Source organism: Calonectris borealis, chromosome 28, assembly GCF_964195595.1.
Source record: "Calonectris borealis chromosome 28, bCalBor7.hap1.2, whole genome shotgun sequence".
In the NCBI taxonomy this organism is placed as follows: domain Eukaryota; kingdom Metazoa; phylum Chordata; class Aves; order Procellariiformes; family Procellariidae; genus Calonectris; species Calonectris borealis.
In genome coordinates this window covers 4257402-4278277 of record NC_134339.1, presented here as the reverse complement: position 1 = coordinate 4278277, position 20876 = coordinate 4257402, and the positions used below count along the sequence as shown (strand labels likewise).

The 20876-nt window shown below is 48.4% G+C and overlaps 2 protein-coding genes across 16 annotated transcripts in view; both read right to left on the bottom strand.

Moving 5' to 3' along the window:
- Positions 1-2308: 2308 nt before the first annotated feature.
- RPS15 (ribosomal protein S15) lies at positions 2309-4044 on the bottom strand. The gene is made up of 4 exons (XM_075175560.1): positions 3939-4044; positions 3455-3540; positions 3050-3284; positions 2309-2473 (listed from the first exon to the last, which is right to left on the bottom strand). The coding sequence occupies exons 1-4, from the start codon at positions 3939-3941 to the stop codon at positions 2360-2362; spliced, it is 438 nt and encodes a 145-aa protein (XP_075031661.1). The 5' UTR covers positions 3942-4044; the 3' UTR covers positions 2309-2359.
- Positions 4045-6743: 2699 nt separating this feature from the next.
- The window catches only part of DAZAP1 (DAZ associated protein 1), a 26695-nt gene continuing 12562 nt past the window's right edge, over positions 6744-20876 (bottom strand). For 6 of the 15 annotated variants that reach the window (XM_075175548.1, XM_075175551.1, XM_075175547.1 and 3 more), the window contains 5 exons: positions 14803-14956; positions 13260-13289; positions 12689-12829; positions 11598-11780; positions 6744-7314 (listed from right to left, as the gene is read on the bottom strand). In XM_075175548.1, coding sequence (XP_075031649.1) covers positions 7142-7314; positions 11598-11780; positions 12689-12829; positions 13260-13289; positions 14803-14956 — 681 coding nt within the window. In that variant the 3' untranslated portion in view covers positions 6744-7141. Of the gene's footprint in view, positions 7315-9131; positions 9318-9536; positions 9671-11597; positions 11781-12688; positions 12830-13259; positions 13290-14802; positions 14957-18306; positions 18390-20876 lie in introns of all 15 variants that reach the window. The other 9 variants (XM_075175542.1, XM_075175541.1, XM_075175539.1 and 6 more) reach the window with 5 other exon arrangements.

The following is a 20876-nucleotide window of genomic DNA, read 5'->3' as shown; positions in this document are numbered from 1 at the left end:
CAGCCAGGGCCGGGAGGACCCTCTGCCGCGGGGAGGGGGGGCGCAGAGCGGGGCCCCCCGGCCGCATCCAGCCCCCCCGCAACGCGGCACCGCACCCCGATCCCCCCCCCGGGTCCGGGGGGCCACCCCGCCCCCGCCCTCGCCGCGCAGCCCTCCCGGTCCCCCCCCATCCGCGGTGGCTGCAGTGGCCGGAGCCGCCGGGACCCCCGGGGGGTCGGGGGGCGCGGGGGGATGCGGGGGGTGCCGGGGGGTGCGGGGGGGCAGGTGCGGCCGTACCTCATCCCCGGCGGCGGCGGCGGCGTTGCGGAGCTGGGCGAGGAGCCGGCGCGGCCCCGAGCAGCCGCATCCCGCCCCCGCCCCCCCCGCCGCTCCCGGCCGGGATTTTCCAGCGGCCGTTAGAGGGCGGCAGCCGGGGGGTCCCCGCGCCCCTCCCGCGTCCCAGCCGGGGCGGGGGGAGCCGGGACCCCCGCGCTGCCCGCGGAGCTCTCCATCCCCCCCCGTCTCTTTTCCAGGTCTGCAGGACCTGCCCCCTCCCCTGTCACCGCGCCCGGGGGGATCAGCACCGGGGGCGGCCGCACCCCGCCCCGGCATCGCCCCGGGACTAGCGGGACCCCCGGCCGATCAGCCCCCCGCGGCGGATCCCCCCTCAGCCGGGAGCGTCGAGCGGGGCCCGGCTGGACACAACCGGGGGCCGTACCCAGCCTCATCCGGGGGCCTCATCCTGCGGCTCTGCCCGTGGCCGTGACCCGTGCCGGGCACCACGGGGCCACCATCAGCCACCTCCTGGCTGGGGTGACCTGGCTCTCCCGGCATCGCCCTCCCGGCAGCTCCCGGGGGCTGGGGGAGAGGAGCCGGGCTGAGGGTGCACACACGGCCGGGAGACCCCAGCCCTGTCCCCCCTCGCCGGCCGGAGCTGCACGAGGACCGTCAAGGTCACATTGCTTGAACAGGAGGGACCCGGAGCCCGGTGACGGGAGACCCTCCCTAAAGGACAAACAGCCCCGGCCAGGCCGCAGCATCCCCAGGGAGGAGGGGAAGGGCTGGTGTGCGTTTAAAAGACCCGAAGGGCTGGCGCCGGGCCCCGAGAGACCCCGTAACACACGCGGGGCCAGCGGCAGGGACGAGCCTGGCGCACCCCAAAGCCCCCGGGCAGATCCGACCAGAGCCCGGGGCCGGTGCTGAGCCAGTGGCTCGCCGAGGCCTCGCAGGGCAAAGCCTCTTCGGTCCTGGTAAAACTGGGGTGACACCATCAGCACGTTTGCCACCGTCTCTGGTAGCAGGACGCCGTGGCCTGCGTCACCGCCCGCCCGAAGGTCGCGAGGTTGTGCCGACACCCGTCACCGCGACGCTCGAGACGCGCCGGGGCAGGGTGGCGGCGTTGGCGCCGACACGGCAGCCGGGGTGACGGCAGGGCGGAAAACCGGAGGACAAGCGTGCCAGGAGCAGCGGGGACGGTGACAACCGGTTCCTCTGCCGATGGCTTCGCAGAGCGCGGCAACGCCGGGGCTCCTCACCGCCGCGGGGGCTGGGGACTCGGCCCAGCGGCTTTTTGCCCAAAAAGGCTCCTCGGAGCTGGGGACACCACCACACCCGGCGCAGCCGTCGCCGTCCCCTCCCTGCGCTGACAGTGGCTCTCGGCTCCGGTGCCAGGCGCTGCCGGGTTCCCTTGGGCTTGGCCCAGGCCCCCGGGGCAGCTCCCGGGCCAGACCGGATCATCCACCTGGGATCACCCACCTGGGATCACCCACCTGGGATCACCCACCTCATCCTGAAGAGCAGCTTCTCCCCTGGAGCCGTGAAGGGAAACGTTCCTCCCGCTCACCCACCAACCCCCCACCCCTGGCCACCACCGCGCTGAGCCCAGGTCCTGCCAAAAGCCTTTGGAATCCCGAATTGAAGATGAGAAAGGAATTGTTTGGGATCCCAGCGTCCTTGGCAGCTTCCCCCCGGGAGAGGGGCTGGTTCTGAAGCAGCAGGAACCCCCCCAGCCCTCAATTCGCTTCCCCGCGTTCCCAGGGCGATCCAAGCAGCGCTTGAAACGCCACAACTGAAGTTAAACGGACGGAAGCGCCATTAACCACTTCCCAGCAAAACACAGGGAATTTCATTCACGTAAGAAACCCACTTGAAGAGAAGTGTTTGTGTGTTTACCAAAAAGGAGTGCTAAAAAAAAAAAAAAAAAAGGGAAATCTTCAGGAAAACATCAAATCACGATTAAGACTGAAGAGTTTCGCTCGCCTGTGCCCCAGCCCACACCGTCCCGACGGGAGCCCGCGGCCGCCGCAAGGCCAGGAGGGAGGGAGACAGCTGGGAGAAACGTCTTTATTTACACGTGGAAAAGGCTCCCCGCAGCGCTTCGTTACTTCAGAGGAATGAACCTGGAGGAGTGGGTGGCACCGATGCCAGGCCGGCCGTGCTTCACCGGCTTGTAAGTGATGGAGAATTCCCCCAGGTAGTGACCGATCATTTCGGGCTGGAAGAGGAAGGAGAGATCCGCGTTGGAGGTGGCGACCCTCCCGCTGCCCCCCAAGAGCCCCCGGCCAGCACTGCGCCTCCCGGGAGAGGGGACAGGCAAACCTCGGGGGCTTTTTGGTGCGCTTTCAGGTTGGATTTAATGCCAGGTACGAGCAGGAAACGCCATTTAATCCTGCCAGCGGGATCGGGTCGCACCACCCCGCTCCCCATCGCTGCAGGTTATCCCGCTCCCAGGAAACCTCACGGATCTGTTTCATCGGAAACCGGCGCCGGCGGGCAGCGAGCCAGGGCCGAGCGCAGCCGGCACACGCACGCTCACAACAGCCACGTTATTTCAAAGCCACAGTGAAGCCTCGTGAGGCCACAAGACCCTCTGTGAGCAGCCCGTCCTCAGGACGGACCCTTTCGGGGGTCCCTCAGGGCCAGCTTCGCTCCGAGCAGGAGCCTCGACCTCCCCCTCGGACACGGGGCAGGAGCAGGATTACCCAAAGCGTTAACAAATCAACGCAGACGCATTCGGGACGCTCAGCGCGGATCAGGACCGAGCTCTCGGGCTGCTGCCGCGACTCCTCACCTTGATCTCCACCTGGTTGAAGGTTTTGCCGTTGTAGACGCCGACCATGCTGCCCACCATCTCGGGGAGGATGATCATGTCCCGCAAGTGGGTTTTCACCACCTCCGGCTTCTCCATGGGCGGCGCCTCCTTCTTGGCCTTGCGCAGGCGCTTCAGCAGGGAGTGCTGCTTGCGGCGCAGCCCCCGGTTGAGGCGCCGGCGCTGCCGGGCGCTGTACAGCTGCATCAGCTGCTCGCTGGAAGGGATGGAGAGACCCGGCCTGGAGACCCCGCACCGGCAGCTTTCCCCACTCGGGGACTTCGAGAAACCACCCAAAAAAACCGGTTGTCGCAGTTGTTTTAACGCAGCCCGAGCAAAGGGTGCCAGGAGCAGCCCCCGGCCCCCCGCCCCGCTGACAGCTCTTACTAGGACATGTCGAGGAGCTGGTCCAGGTCCACCCCTCTGTAGGTGAATTTCCGGAAGGTTCGTTTCTTCTTCTGCTCCACCTCCGCCTGCAGCGCCAGGGAGGGAGGCAGGGAGGGAGGCAGGGAGGGAGGCAGGGAGGGAGGCAGGGAGGGAGGGGGCGTCAGGGCCCCCCAGGCCCGCGTTCACCCCCCCCCACGCACACGGCAAGGCCGCAGGCACCGAGGTCCCCAGCGCGCCCAAGCCGCCCCACAGTCCTGCCGCCGCCGCCCGCTCCCTCCCACCAGCCCCGGGGAACCCGCCGCGCTGAGGCCTAGCCCGGCCGGGGCAGCCACGGCCCCGGCAGGGCCCAGGGGAGGCCACCCCTCCGCCCCCCAGGGAAAAGGCCGGGCCGCACTCGGCGGCAGCGGCGCCCCCGGCCCCGGGCGGCCGCCCCCGCGGAGGATGGAGCCCGATGGGAGCCGCCGGCACCGCCGCCCGCACCCACCATCTTGGCCGGGTCTCCTCGGAAAGGGCCGCTCCCGGGCCGGAAGCGGCGGATCTCGCGAGAGCGCCGACGGGGCGGAAGGGGCGAGAAGCCCCGCCCCCCGCAGCCTCTGGCAGGGCTTCCGCCCTCACTTCCCTTAAAGGGGCCGCGCCCCGCAGGAACGTGGGGGAGCGGGTATGGCGCTGGTACAGAGAACCGCTACACGGTGGTTGGGGACAGGGTCATTTTGACGGACAGACCCTCCTCTTCCCCCCTAAACCTGCTCCTGCTCACCCAGGGCAGAGCGGGGGGCAGAGAGCAGGGGCTGGGGGCCCAGCACCAGCAGATGAGGCGCCCAGAGGGGTTTCGGAGGCGAAGGGCTGCCTGCGTTACGGCGGGTGGCACTGTGAAACTGCTCCTTCCCGCTGCCCCACGGTGGGACGCACCAGAGGGACCCCAGCGTCACTGTCGGACACCCAGCCGTCGTCTTTCAGCGATGGACCTCCATCTTCCGCTGCCTTCCTGCTTCCCACACCAGCCGGGCAGCTTTTCCCGCGGGTTTGAAGCGAGGACAGGCGTTAGGGACCGCGGAGCTGCCCCGCGGTGGCACGCGGCTGGCGCAGGAGGTGCCTGCTCCGTCCCGTCCCGAGGACGTCGCCCCGCGCCAGGGCAGGCTGACAAGTGCCAGCTCAGCTCTTGGCACAGGCCCATTCGGTTTGTCCCTGGGCAGGTGTTTCAGGTGGACGCCATGGCCTGCGCTAACCTGGAAGAGCTGGTTCCGCGCAGAAGGAATCGGTCTCCAAAACCTTTTGTCCAAGAAGAGCTTGAAAGGCGGCAGAGCAGCAACGACTCCAGGTCTCCTTCCATGCTGCAATGTCGTTGGAAGTGCCACGGGTTTGCTTCCTACCACTTGCCACGGTGTATTTCACACAGCAATAAATCACAAACCAAGCCTCAGCGAGGAAATCCAGGCGGAGCACGAATTACACCTGCGCAAAGAGAACGCAGCGGGAGCGGCTCCCGCTCCGGCAGGGAAGCACCGCGCGCTTTGCGCTCGTGGAAGTAACCGAGCGAGGAGCAGAGCCAAGAGGATTCACAGCGAGCGGAACTGGTACGATCCAAACACGCAACCACAAAAACCCTCTGAACTGACCAAAGTCCTTCCGAGAGCAACCCAGTGACCTCCAGCGGATACATCCCAAATTCCACGTCGTGCTCAGCAACGCCACGTCCGCTCCTGCAAAAAGTCTTCTAAACTTGCAGCAGTGCGCTATCCCCTCTGAAGAGTTAAGCCCTATTAACAGCCATTAACGAGAGCAGAGCGGACTAACAAGCACAGATGCGCACACAGCAGCGCACAACCCCTGCGAGAAGGTTCCTCGGGCAAGATTTGGTTTTGACGCAGCGGCTGGCCTCGGACTCGCGTATAAAGGACGGGCAACACGCAGCACGTTGTTGCCTTTGAGCCAACGACCCATTTCCCTACACAGGGCTCGTTTATCATGTTAGGACAGTTCACTTCCCCTGGGCTTAACCCCACGTTTAGGCTTAACCCCACGTTTAAATGAGACAAGCACTGAAGCGATATTCTAGAAGACCCAGGTCAAATAGTTGCGGACACTGATCTACACAGTAAAGCGTTCGTAAATCCCTGTTTTACGCTGCTCTCAGCAGCTACAGAGAAACCCCCCAAAAAGGAGGTACGCAGTAACTAGATCATCAATGCGAGGTAGCGAGAGCACGCTTACTGCATCAGGACAGAAATTAGGAACGTGACCGCTGAGTAAGCACTAGTAGATGATGTCACCAGGAAAATTCCCTCTGAATTTCGAAAGTGGGGAAAGAGACGGACGAGGGGCACTCTCCTGGAGGTGCACAGATCCACGAGGTATCTACACGCGCTCCTTGCAGCCTGTGACAGCGTTTTTCACAGCGCCTCGAAGCCTCGAGGCCAGACGAAGAGCAGCCTTCAACCCAAGCCCCTCGCTGCTGACACGCGAATGACGGAAGGCGCGCAGACCCGCCTGCAGCCCTGCCGACAGGCACGCCAACAGGTTGAGGAGGCTCGGCGCAACAGCCCTTCGCCACCTCCGATCCAATCCAGGTCAGAGCCAGCGACAGCGGCGATGGCTCGTCAGCCTCCACAAAGCAAATCCGACAGTGCCACCCCGAGCCTTCACCGGCACAGCCCCCTCTCTCACGAAGAGGGCACGAAGAGTTGCTGACTTAATGCCACTGCTAGCAGTGCGAGTCCACTGCGGCACAGCGTAAGCCTGTATTCTGATGTAAAGACATGGTTTTCAAGGCTGCCAATTGATTTCTCATGAAAACACAAATTCACAAGAAACTCTTTTGTCAAAAGCAAAAAAAAAAAAAAAAAAAAAATGGAGACAGGCTTGTGTTTCTAATCCAAATGTACTTCTCTTTATTCAAACCAGGGGTAATCACTGGTTAGTGCAAAATGCACCTAAACCTTTTGCCTGAGGGAAATCTACATCTTAACAAGGCCTCCGTTAACCCCTAATGAAATCCACAGAGGATTTGAAAGCGTTTGAAGCACAGATCTAACACTGCGCTTTGTAAGTGACTCTGTGCGTCAACAGGTCTGCACCTGCCTTGTTACCAGTTCTACACCGTCAGGTAACAAAAGCAAAATACACTCAGTAGATTTCTTTTAACTCCCAGAGTTTCTGAACCATCCGCCCCACCACTAATGTCAGGAGTAAGGGGGTTGCAGCTTACCCTCACTTCCAACAGTGCTAACGGAAACCCTGTTTTAAATTAAAAAATAAGCCAGCATACATAGTAGAAAATTTCTCTTAAAAATTTCACAATCTGTAAATGTATATATTTTTTTCTTTTAAACATAAAAGTTTACAATATACGGTAAAACAAAGGCTCAGGAAAAATAATTTCAAAAAAAAGAAACCTGAAGTTTTGAATTAAAGCTGAAGACATTTTTAAAACCCTGTAGTTTGAACCAGTGACATTTTCTTTATTTGTGCTGATGGGTTAGAGAAAGGAAAATATTTTAAAAACTGCAGTCCAAACACCCACAGCTTTGCCTTCAGAAGCCATCTTCCCCCACCCCCCAAAAAAAAATGTTGTTAGGTTTTTCTTCCATCAAGTATGTGATTGTCACAAGTTCAGAAGTCTGGGATTCCTGGGTTCAGCTGGTACCAGACATCCCTGTGTGGACAGAATTCCCTGATTGCCAGCCCACGCTAGCGCCTGTAGGGGTGAAATCCTTGCACGTTATGGTTCTGTCCTCGTCCAAAACCACTTCCTCCTGCAGGTGGGCCACTTGATGGTTGCACCGAGGGGCCTCCGTAGGGAGGGGGTTGCTGGCTGGGATCAGAGAAACCTTGTCCGAAACCACTCAAGTCTTGTCCATACCCTGGGGAGAAGGGGAAAAAGGCAGCAGAGTAAGCTTCCACTATCATCCACGGGCACAACAGCAGAGGCGCAAATTCAAAACCTGACGCCGCTCCCTCCCCCCATGCACGGCCTCCGGAACAAACACCTCGGTCTAACGTGTTAAGATAAGCAGCTGCTTTCAGTTCTTGCAATTATCTACCTTCTCATACAGAAGAAACAGGCAAACAGCAGAACTGAATAGGTATGCAGAAACGGTAGTTTTCACTTTTGAGGTAACCCTACCCAGGCTGGAAGTTAAACTATCCTATCACGGCTGTTCAGAAGCTTGAAGTGGCTTGTAGGTTTGCTGTCAGCTCATTCCGAATAGTTTCTTGTTTTGTTTTGGGCTGGGTTGTTTATTGGCTAAAAACTAGTACTGTCAGGATCAGCAGAGATGAAGACAGAGCAAGGAAGTTTTTCCTGAAATCTCACAGCTATTAAACTGCAGCACCTCAGACTGACTGCGCAGAGTTATGTGACACTGGCTTTGTAGAGTCAGCTTCACCATCTTCCCTGGACAGTCAAAAACTTCCTTCGCTGGAAAGACACGCTGGAGAAGACAATCTTAAATTCCCTTTCAAAAAACAGAGTACTGCTACCTGAAAATATATTTTAATTAACTAATCAGCCCCTCTTTCAAGGAATACTCAATTCAAAAAACGTGAATTGAAACGAGGGGGCAAAGTTGGCAAAGCAGAATCCAGAAGGTTGCTGCTACTGCACCCATTAATTACTTTATAATGGAACCCTTGGTCCAAACCTGCCCTTAGAAAGAACTAACATCCCTCCCTGAAAACTCACTGCACGGGCAGGCTGAAGTGTATTTGTTGCAAGTCCAAAAAACAAAGCTCCACTTCAAAACCCGACACCCTATTGCTACTGCAGACGGTGGCGAATACTTCTAAGCCGGCTAAAGATAAGCAGCAGTCAGCAAGCAACTATAAAGCCCTTCTCCCACGTCCCCTACACCACCAACTGCATCCGAGTTCAGTTAGTTTTAAGCCTGAACGGGTACTGCGTCTCAACTAAAGTTTACGCTAATGCATGCTGCAAGTTAAGGTTTAACTTGCTCTTCCTCAACCTGAGGAACTAAACACTTCTCCTCTCCTGCCGCACTGCCCTCCCGCCTGCTCAGCGAGGCTGCGACCAGCGCTCCGCAACGGGATCCACGCCAAAGACCAGATTCAGAACAGGTCTAGAGCAAGCAGAATCTGGGGATAGGGAGAAAGGGTGAAGACAAAAGACTTGCTGGAATTCTTGCTGCCAATATGAAAGACAACTAGATGTAAATTAAGAACACTGAGAAATCGAGGAATTTAATAAAAGTTCCTGTAATTAAATACGACTCTTAATCATAACAGTGGCATCAGCGCAAGCTCTGCTATGAAAGATGGTATTAAGAATCCTAATTACTAAATACGTTTCTGCAGTTCTGCTTCTCTCCATGCAGGCTTAAAGCAGGTTTAACTCTCTTAATCCAAAACAAAGTCTCTTAGCATGTCTTCAGTATTTCAATTTCAAGCTCTGCCTGTCTCTCAGGACTTGCTACCACTAATGAGCCTTAAAACACATCTATCACAGGCTTCTATTAGCTCAAAATGCTAATCCAGTCATTTTTTTTCAGACAGAGATAAGCGGGCCAAAAATACAATTTAATTGTTTGCCAAGGGGTGAGGCTCGGAGTGGGGAAAAAAAAAAATCAAGTTATTCTCACTGTACACTGCAGTGTTACAGCATTAAGTGGTGGAAACCACAGTTCTCGATTTGTTTATCACAAAGGAAACCTACAGCACAAACCTGAACAGCCAGACATTTAAATACATATTGTCTTCCCCTGCTTTCTTAATTCTTGCTGCAGCTCTCGGCTTGCACCAGCACCTCTACCGTCTAAGGGAGCTGTGCCGACCATTACGGTTTTACTGTCTCGCTTAAGGACCTGAGCTCAGTTCGATTACACAGGATAAAGCCTCGCCAATGCAGCAGCTGGGGAAGCAAACAGCAGCGTCATTCATACTTCAGTCGCGAGTTTTCACTTCAGCCAGCTAATGAACATAAAGAACTGCGTTGCCCCTACTCACACAAGTAAACATTTGAGCCGCATTGTTCCCCCCACCCTCTTAAAAGAGACCCTGCAAGAAACACAAGTTAATTTCCCAAAGGCAGATATATCAAGAGCATTGGTTGTAAATAGGCACCACCTACCTAGGTTTCTCACTGCTCAGCCTGACCATAAGAGTGTAAACAAAGTATTGGCGCGTAGCCTGAAGGGTCTTGAGAATAGGTACCCAGCCCTAGTAAGAAATGAGGAGACCAGGGTGACGAACCCCAAGAGAGCCCTGTACAGAGATAATTTTTCAGGGTGAGGGAGACACACCCATGTTAGTGTTTAATTTACTAGTGTTTACATTCATCCTAGCTGTAAACATAGCAGCATTTAAGATGCTGTCAAGCCAGGACAAATCTTAAAATGCCACAATGATTAGATAACTCAGTGCCTCTTTAAAGCCCATAAGCTCTATGCATTTATGTAAATACATGCAGATCAGCTAGACTGCCTATTGTACAGCAATGCTGCTAACTAATTTGCAATCACATGAAGTGCTGAAGCTCTTTAAAAAAAGGTTATAAGATTTTACACATAGCTTTATGAACAGGTGGATGATTCTGTGGTACTGTAGCATATTAAACACCTCTATCCCTGTTAGCACTTGTACTCGTAACAGCTTTCAGGCTAGAAAAGCACTCTTGAGGCAAGAGACTAACTGCAGTGGTTTAAACAACTAACCTTCTTAGCCTTCTTCCTCAAAATGCAGTACTACACACCTCTTCCTCCCTCCTCCCTCCCTACCCAGCACTCTTCAGAGACTAACTCAGAACACCTGAAATATTTCACTGGCAAAGAGGCTTCCTAGAATATACAAGAGGCAAGTGGTACCACACACACCAAATACTGGAACCCCCCCTCCCCAGTTTTTCACAATGTTGGAAAACAGGTTCTTCCTTAACTTCCAACACATCCCAAATATTGGCTCCCTACTGCACATAAATGATCGTGCACGGATTTATACTTTATTTAGTAGGGTCCACCCCCCTTCAGAAAGAGTCTGCAAAGAGACAAGTTCTGGCAAGAGAAGAAAAACTTCCTCTTGAGTCACAAGGGCAAAGCTATCTATGAAAGCAACTATGTTTATAACAAACAAATTGAAAAACATTTCAAATTCTTCAACATCAGAACATATGCTTGCTTTATAAACACATCTGAAAGGCTAGCCTTCCTTCAGAGTCTGTTTTACATTTTTGGAACTTCGAATAGTATCTATTTAAAGTAACTTTACAAAGTGCTCATTTCATAACAGTTTCTGCAGGCACTTTAAATGAAGCAGGCAGGCAGTAACACACATGGAGAACTTGTTCACGTGGGGAACAGTCTTAATCCATGGGCTTACTGCATGCAAAAAGTTCACTTCAGAAGTAAAAAATGACCAATTACAATCCCTTCAAAAAAAAACCCAAACAAAAAAAACAGTATGCCACAAACAGCTCTGTGGACAACACTGCCCAAAAACAGGGCTGAGTGGAAGAGCAAGATGAGAGCTCCCTCTCAACTTCCACAGGGAGGAGCAGAAATTTTACTCAGGAGCACAAGCACTTGTCTAGCAATTTTTTTTTTTTGTAGTACTGTCTGCCTGGCTTAAAACTTGTTACATCAATGTCTTCTATCTGAAACAGTTATCTATACAGCACAATTAAGCTTTACACACTTCTGACAGAACTATAACTTGAGATAGACAGGAAAGGAATGGGGGGAAGGGAGGAAAAATCCACGCAGCTTGGATTCTTATACCCTGTACTGCTTGCCTCTCGATGCTACCCTTACTCTTGAAGTCTATTCTCCAATCTGATCAAGGTCAGTTACACAAAAAAGTTGACTGCAAGCTCCGTGAAGCTCTTGGAGAAAGTTTTAACTACAGATTTCAGGGCGAGTGCAAATCAGTAACTTATCCTAGCAGTGCACACGTCTCTGAAGACTATTCCACAGCGTATAAGCAATGTTTTAGAGTTGATGAAGAAAATACCCTCTGGCTAGAATACTGCATGATTTAAGGATCGCTTGAGAGCTGGTGGCTGGCATTCCCATCCTGGAGAGAAGTGCCTTCAGTGTTAGCAAACTGTTTCTGAACACTGACTTTCTACCCAAGTATAAAAGAAAAGCAGGAAGGGGAGAAAGATCAAGCTGAGTTTATTTTATATGCAGTTACTTACCAAACTGACTATAAGGGAATTCTGGCTGAGCAGTTGGGGGTTTGCTCATGTCCTGAGTTGCCTGAGATGGTGGTGGTGGTGGTGGAAAAGCTAGTGGTGTTGCCCCTGGAGTGGCAGGTGGAGGGGGTACTCCAGGTGGGGCAAACTGGTCAGGTGGAGGAGGTGGAGCACCATAACCAAAACCTGAAACACGAGGAAAGTACAATACATGTGAAAAGACACAGGTAAACACCACCCTGGCTTCTTGCTTGGCTTCAGAGTATGATACAAGTCTTTTTAAAATACTTTTAAGTCTATTGTTTAAAAACAAAGTGTTTGTTACCTACAGCTGGCCATACAGTAATTCACTCCTACACTCTGGCAACCACTGTGGCTAGAAGACCCCAACAACGTACTTTCTAACATGAAAAATCTCACCCCAAAGGAAGACTGCAGCCACATCAGCAACCAGCAAAGAGAAAGTGATAAAGTAGAACTAGGGACCAAACTCTGTGCACTCACATGCGCACCAGAGGCGTGAGGAGGAAGCCGTATCATTCAAGACCTTAGGAGGAAAAAAAGATATCCCGAACAAATGGTTTTCTTGGTAGCAGAACAAGCAACTCTAGATAACTGGGTGCTATTTTCCATCTTCTTTTTTAAATCAGGTTTGTGACTAGACTTTTCAAGAGGTGGCCTGAGAGGGTAGGTGCTAAAATCCTACTGACATTTCCAATGCCAGTTGCAACCTTAATTCCTTAAGCTTCTCCGAAAATCCCAGCCTGTGTCTAGCCCAGGTCACCATGCAGTAATCTCTACCTTTTCTCTCAGATGCTTTAATAGGGGTACACAATAAATCTAAATTTGTTTAGCAGCACAGATTTAAACTAGAGAACATAAATGATCACTGCACCCAAGAAAAAAGTAACCCAACTCACCGACAAAAATACTTACTTAGTTAATTGTAGCTCAGAATATACAATCTAGGCAAAACATCTAATGATAGATGGGGGAAAAACGTAGGGGGGAAAAAAAATCCAAGTCCAGAGAAAGATGAGCAAAAGCTGAAAACCGAATTTGGTGATGGACTCAAACTCTTGTAGGTCACTTACTAAATGGTGGAGGGGTGCCATAGCCCTGTGGAAATCCTTGTGGAGGTGGGAATCCTCCAGGAGGTGTAGAGACTATGTATGAGGTAAATGGTGGTGGTGGTGGAGGAGCTCCTCTTCCTGGAGGAGGTGGTCCATATCCACCTAGAAAATTAAGAGAAACAAAGAGCTAAAGTGGCTTAATAATGAAAAGTTGCTGCTGAAGTCAGCATCCTCTAGGTGGGGTAAAGCTGTTTGATAGATTTCAGACGCAACCTCAGCCTTCTCTGAATTCTTACTTTGGGAAATATTGGTCCTCCAAGTATCCCTACTGTAAATAATTGCAGTTTAGAACGTAATTTCTTGATAACAAATTAGTGTGGTTGGCAACAGCAGGATGTATGTCAGCTCCCATTACTGATTTGTTAAAGAATACACTATCTTCTCCTTCGTTCTTTCAGGACAAATTCAATCAAGCTTTTAAATGTAGGTTAAATACTACAGAAATTCACAAATCACTGTCAATTCTTAAAGAAACTGCAGCCTCGCTCAGTAGAATTTTTCTTTTCAAATTGGTCCCATATAACGTACTTACCAATTGCCTGTCCAGCTGGCACCCACATCCCTAAAACAGAACAAAAAAAGTGACTTATACATGCATTGAAGCGCTATACCATGAAACAATGATTTAAAAGAAAGTTGATCTTGCTCTGGGCTCTGGAATAGACTGGGTATCCTCCCAGTGCCCCTTACAGATCTATTTTTATGGTCCAAGAAATTGTCTTGGACTATTTCTGAATATGCAATTCTGAAGAGACTCTGAATCATTCAGCAAATAACGCACAGAAGAGACAGCAGTCCCCAAACTCAAATCAGATGGAGCGTTTAAGAACTGCGAGCATACCAAGTACAAGAAACTCTACTCGTACAAAGAACAAAAATACTGAGAATCACAGCAGACTACACATCCAAAGCATTTTTAATATACTACCAGGTTTATCCTAGTTATTTTTGAAGTTTTTGAACCATAAAAACATCATCTTCTGCATTCGTTGCAGCATTAAGATTGAAAGATAAATGCATTTATGTTTTACATTGATCTTTCCAGTAGATCAGATATCATTTTCTCTACAAATAACCACATTGAAAATAATCTAGTTTCTCAATTTGCGCAGTTGCAGATTAGCACATCTGTGCAGAATGTCAAAGCCTCAGCTGCAGCTTTCAAGTTAATAAGCACCACGGGGAAACAAGCAATCCCGCCACTGAGGTATCATCTATTGTAGCAATAGCTGAAGCAGTGACACTCCCTTTAGCCCCCCAGGTGAAAATTTCTCATATATCAGAGCAAGCAAGTTCTGTTCTGTCAAACGCAACTCAATTATACCACCATATTTCTCCCTAAGTTATCAAAACTGTCTTTGGATGAACTCAGCATATTTATCCTGTCTTCAAAATCTTGTGGGGGTTATAGCCATCAAACCCAAAACACATGGCCGCTCCTTTCAGCCCGGAAGGGTTCAAGCTAAATCAAGAAAATTATATGCAGTAAGTGCTCCCCTGCACCACTGCTAGCCCCATAGCTGCTTGTTATTTTTTCCAGGGTACATTAAGCAATAAAATCCAAAGACAGGACCATCTGTTTTTCTCTCATCCCTTTCAAATTTTACTTGTAACTTCCTCTGAAACTGCCTCATCCTTGAAAACCCATATTTCAACAAGATTTTTCATTAGGGTCTCACGCAGGCCACAATCCCACAGCTGGAGTCACAACTTGAGCCGTTGAGCTGTCTCAACGCCTCCTCTGCATTACCGAAAACCATGCCGATTCTATCTGGGGAGAGGCAGAACCAAACAGAAGAGGTGCAGCAGCGCCTGGGACACATGCTAGACTCGGCACAACTCACTGACTTCTGCCCCATGGAACAACATTTTTTGGGAAAAGAAGCGAAGGAACAATCTCAGCAGACTGGGGAAGGACTGATGTGCGGAATTTCAGTTCTGCTATCAACAATCCAGCGCAGCCACAGCGTTGATAAACCTGGGAATACTGTCATTTGCCAGGAGGACCAAATCACCAGTAAGCTGTAAAGGCAAGCCTCTCTTGTGACAGTGACTCTGAGAGACCAGAGCAGTACCTTGAGGGCCATATCCTTGTTGCCAGGTCGGAGGGGGCTGACCCGCCCAGCCGTTGGCAGCACTTGGCATGATCCTGCTTCCCCACTGACTGGCACCGGGTGGCCCTGGGGTTTGGCTTTTGCTATCGCGAGGTTCTGCGCGTTTCACCTCCACCTAAACAAACAGAGTCACCATTTAGGAGAGATGGTGCAGGTTAATATACCCCCCTTCCCTTCACACACACCCTTAATTACACTTAAGACTACACTTAGCATCTTATGACTTATGTCTAAATACTTAATTATTAAACTTAAGGCCAGTAATTTAAAATGTTTCTCAGGTACAATATATATGACGGTAAGACATTACAAGTCCTACTATTGAGGTATTTCAAGTAAAACACATCCTACAAATCACTTATGTTTCATCATAGTACAGTATTCATTGGCTTTAATCTTAAAACAGCAGTACCCTCTTACAACGGCTCTTCACTTAAAAAAAAGCATAATCTTTTAAATTATTTATGTAGTAATTTAACATTTAAGGCAGGGGTTACAAAGATGACATTTTCAGTAAAAAAAGGACTTTGAGTAAAGAGTACGCTCTGAAAAAGGGTACTAATGCTTTAACCATTCAAACACGTTTGGGGTTCATTTGAAAGTTACAGTTTAAACCCACCCCATCTAACTACAATTTCAGCTCTGCTCATACCTGAGAAACACACATTTGTTTGTTTGGTTTTTTGTTTGTTTGTTTTTAAACTTAGATTTTATTTAAATGTCTAATGGAAGATAAAGACTTACCTTCCCCAGGCTAACGCTTAAAGAATCTCAATTAACTCAAACAATGTCAGAGGGAATGGATGTGATAAGAGAATCTTACATTACATCTAACAAAAAAGTAAACAAACATGCAAGTAATAAAAATGGACAGTTGAGTCAATAAGAAGCAAATCTTCATACTGTGTTAAGTCAGTGACAAAAGCCCTCCTGTTTTTAAAATTAGTAAGCCACAGTGCTTAACTTATTTTATTCAAAGATAGAATGTCCTAGTGTTCCAAGCCATCGAATAAGTGCATTTGACCTACTTAAAATAAGCTGCACATTCAATATAAACCTCTCAAAAAAATCCAGTTTCTGACTTAATGAAACACTCTCAGCACTCATGCATGCTGAATTAAAGTCTTTTTTATTTTATGATTAATTTTAATGGGTGCCAGAGTACAAAGAAAATAAATCTCAATCATCAATGGGCCTGAGTAGTATGGAAAATAAAGTATTCAGAATTCTTCCTGCCATGTCTTAAAAACCATTCATGTCAGAGAACAAACAGGAAACAGGCACAAGGCAAGGACAAAGCCCCCCGCCCCCACCCCACTGCAGATGCCCCAAGGACACGAGACATGACAGTAACCAAATCTCTGTCAGCTGAAGGCCCTTCCAGAGAGGAACCAAGGGAATTTTTCAAAGGACTCAAATTAATGAGTCTTAACACATTTGCCTTGAGGGAATTCAGTTATTGCTTACAAAAGCAGAGTCCTTCTTGCAATTTTAATTTTTTTCCTTTCAACAACATATGGATTCATTTCAGCAATACCTTTTTAATTACCAAAAAGAAAGAGATACCATTTTTAAAGTAGGCATTATTAGTCAATGAAGAGAGCGCAGTATCTGGAGTTCATTAATCTATGTGGAAGAATTCCATTAATTTTTCAGTGCACAGTTGGAAGCGGTGAACTGCCAAACTGAGGACTGAAAAATCCCCGTGCAATATTCTTAGAGCCGAGGTTAAAATTCTACACCTGCCTAAAGCCCAGTTTACACCAAGAAATGAGGCATCTCCGTTGCTCCTAGCTGAAAAAAAAAAAACACTGCATGTTTCTGCTTTTTATGTCATTGAAAGGAAAAAAAAGAAGCAAAAATAGATTATTTCATTTTGGTACTGAGATGCTTTAGGAAACAACGGAGAACTCTGAATTAGCACTGACGTATTCTGAAAACTGGCAGCGTAAGAGGTGACATTTCGAAGGCTCACACAGGGTTCTCCATGCTTCCCCAGAACCATTTCGGCAGATGTGCTATCCGTTGTTCCTGTTTATATCCAGCACGCTGCTTTGTGATATGACCTCTCATTTAAGTGGTTCATGTAAGTTTAAGGCAATTCCAAGGAAAGATCAGAGGACATACATAGGGTATAGACAATTCATACACATACCAAGGTAAATTTACTGCTGTCAGTGCATCTGCTCACGAATGGGAATGCTCAACTGCTCACAAGAGGAAAATACTAGTAATCAAGAACATACACTAACGTTCTTGATTACACAAGCACATTTCTTCATTTGCTTCATTTCCATTATTAGGAAGTCAGCCCACCCCTCAGCCCCAAAATAAGTTCATAGGAATAAAAAGCATTATATACTGCACAATTAACCAAAATTCCACTGATATGCAAGAATACATCCTCTGCTAGCTAAATAAATGCTTATGAAGTATCAGCACATAGAAAGACTTTAAAAGACAATGCAAAATTATACAATGCAATAATTTAAGGAAAGTGACAGCGTTCTCGTGTTTCCTTGAAACCTTTTCACTCTAAGGTTAGCAGTTTTAACGCTTACTTTAAAAATTGTGGATATACTGTAAAGCTGCAAGGACTTTAAATTTACCAGAATTTCCTGTGGTTAATTTTGCTTTAAGAAGTTATTATTTTCTCTGTATAAAACTTGGGTGTCCTGCAACAATTTGCTTTTAGGTTTTTTTCCACAGGTACAAGCATGTTCCTTGCCGAGTAACATCAAAGCAAGCCTATAAAAAAATTCCTCCCTATCAAACACCCATTTGCTGACAACACAGTATGAAGATGAAACAACCAGAGGTCACTTAACTGCATTGTGGTTAAATACTATATAGAGTACGTGGGTTTGTATCAAAGTTTCACAGTAAGTGACCCAATTTTTTAAAAAACCAATCCTTCACGATGTTTTTTCTTTTTCTTTTTAAGTTTAAGATTATGTAAAGTAGATTGTCTCACACCACCTCAAAATTTGAGTATCAAGTACACATCTGAAGGAGTGGTATCTTAAACCAAGCCTTGAACAACTCAGATTTCATTGGGATTCCGATTTTCAGACAGCTGGAAACAACTAACTTCTATCCTCGCGCCTAAGCAGTGCTCAAAACAAAGGTCGTCATCATCAATTCAGTGTAACGTAAGCTACGCTCAGCAGAGCAGCCCCCCAGGTCTGTCAGCACAAGGCCTTACCCAAAACAAAACAGCCCACAGCCTAAGTTCTCAGGCTTTCAAGATCTGTCTCTCCTACGAGCTGAGCCACAAGCTAACTGCCTTTCTCGCCCGTTTAAGCAAACTCAGAAGACTTTCCCCACCTTCATGGATAAAGCCTCGAATTTGGACATAGATGCTCTCCCGCCTAACTGAATCAATCATTTCTATTCACCAGTGAAACTGCTAGTTGCCCAAGACTTGGTTCTTTCTTAAGGTAAAATAAAACTACAACTACACACTTTTTTGCCCATGATGTCGTGAAAATGCATGTTGACAGCCTGGTCCACTGATTGTTCGTCCTCGAAAGTAATAAATCCAAAACCTAGCCAACGACGAAGAGTGAATCAAGGTAGCAGGGTGTTGTGACACAAAACAGGATGATGAACAGTATTAGGGGCGGACCAAGGGTTCAAGCAGGGGTTTCAGATAACCGAGACTTGTGTTAAATTTTCAAAAAAAGTCAATCTGAGAAAATTGCAATGGATACTTCCTGAAATTGGGCAAAGAATGCCTCATCTTGGTTTCACACATGCAACTTACAAACTGAGCTTGTTAACGATCTTTTAATTTGATTTATTCCTAACCCACCTACCAGGAAATGGAAAAAAAGTGCTAATATAGTCATAAATACACTGTGCCACACGATTAAAAACAAAATACTTGTGGGACAGCAGATTAAAGTCAAGCAATTTTGCTGCGCCTATCTTTGATTCAGACTAGGTTCCCAAGGAAAACCTATTATGTCCCTGCTCCCCAAAGCTGCAAAGCAACTTCCTCCCATCCCTTATCCCGCTCTTCCAATTAGGGAATATTTTCTGTGGAAAATAAGAAAGTTGTCTTTGAAATGTAGCTGTTAAAGCATGAAAAATTTTACCACTCCATGGATGAATGAGAAGCTTCAGAAACTAACAACCTAGATCAGAGGTTCTCAAGTTTTCCACACCTTAGAAAAAGCACATAACAGACATTACTCCTTCCAAACACAGCAACCCCTGCCAGCTAAAGAAGTGTTGCTTATATAGAATGCGATACTTGCCATCACGTCCCTTAATCTATTTTATTTCTTATATTTCCTGCTGCTTTTCTCTTGCAAATCTATGCAACACTTCTTCAGTCCCTCTTTTTGCCCAAGACATTGCTGACTGCTCCAGATCCCCAAGGGTAGCTCATTCCCTTTCATCTGACCATAGCCCTCGATGGTGGCAGCTCAGCTGAATCCAGCAGCTTTTTAGAAGGTTGCGGGGGAGTGTCTGATGCCTATAGAAGACGCTGGAAGAGAGGCAAAGCCCCGGGACTAAGTCGCTTTTTGAGGTCACACTTTGAGAACCACTGCACTTAGGTTGTAGCTGCTGATACTGCCGAGAGAGTGGCAAAATAGTGGTTAATTTCACAGAACACGGAGGCTGGTTCATGCCATCAACCACTCATTGCTGGTGTAACAACCGAATCCCAGGAAAGGTAAGAACACATGCAGTACATAAATTGTGCCATTCTTTAGATTAGCTAAGGGTAGAGCAATAAAAATTAGAAAGAAAAACGAGGTGCGGCATCAAAAGCATATGGAACATGGATGCATTTCTGCTTTTCTGAAACCCAAGATTTCCCCCTTGGTTTGCATTTTGCTTTGCAGCTAGTGCTGACAGCAGCCATATATTGCTCTAAAGCGTTAAACAGAAATACAGTATCTATAACAGTTAGTGTCTCTCTAAGCTTATCCAACTGGGTTGGGTAAGCCCAAAGAGGCCTATTGTAGAGAAAGTTTATATATAAAAAAAATACACAAAGATACAGGCCAAAATAGATACCAGCAGGTCAAATTCTGCTGTCAGCAACAAGAGCAAAAGACATCACTAAAATAAACTTAAAATAAAAAGGAAAAAACTTAGCATTTCCCACACACAAGAGACTGGCAGTATAAACGAAGTTTTGTTGACCTGTGATGAAAGCAGCCTCAAAACAGAGAGCAGCATTTCATCACAATATATTTGTCTGAGGTTAACTAGAAATCTAAGTATTAGAGCCAAAAGAAAAGAATTTGTATTTAAATCACACATTTAGTATTACAGCCTTTATCTAAAAAGACATGGGAAAGAAAAACGATGGATACCATCTACATATGAAGATTGCTTGTTTAACTTGATTCCAAGAAGACTGAAGGACGGGAATAGATTGTGGTATGGGATGGGGCTTGGAGAGGGAGAAGGAAGGAGAATAAGAGGTCATTGAGGAAGCCAGTAAAGAAAAGAAAGAAAAAAAAAAGATTTAAAACAGTCAAACACCACAAGATAAGGAACAGTGAAGAATCGGAGTATAATACACGGCAAAATTCCAACAACATGAAATTTTAAATACAGTAAAAGTGAAGAAGCCTATCATCCAGTAACTTTATTTTTTGAAGGACAGGACTTTATTGAAGACTAGAGAAGCTAATTGCATTTAGCAGGAATCCAAGTGGATTGCCGAACAGAGCAATGACGCTGGTTTGAAGCCAAGGGGAAGAAGAGAACAAACACAGCAAGACCCTGTAAATTACTTCACAGTTTTTGGTTGAGCCAAGAATAGAAAGCATGAGAAGCAGAGACTGCAACAAAGCCACTGTTTCTTTTAAGGTGTAACGAGGCTGGGACTCTGAAAAGACTTTTGATGAAAGCGCTGCTTGCAGGAGAGCTAACAGAAGTAGGTAGGGACTGCGAGTAAGCAAAGACGACTTGGATACTTGAAGAAACACAGCCGGCTCCTCAAGGGCATCACTGCAGCTCTGACACTAACCGAGAATCTGGTTCCCAGTGTTCTTGTGAGAAACTGAAGG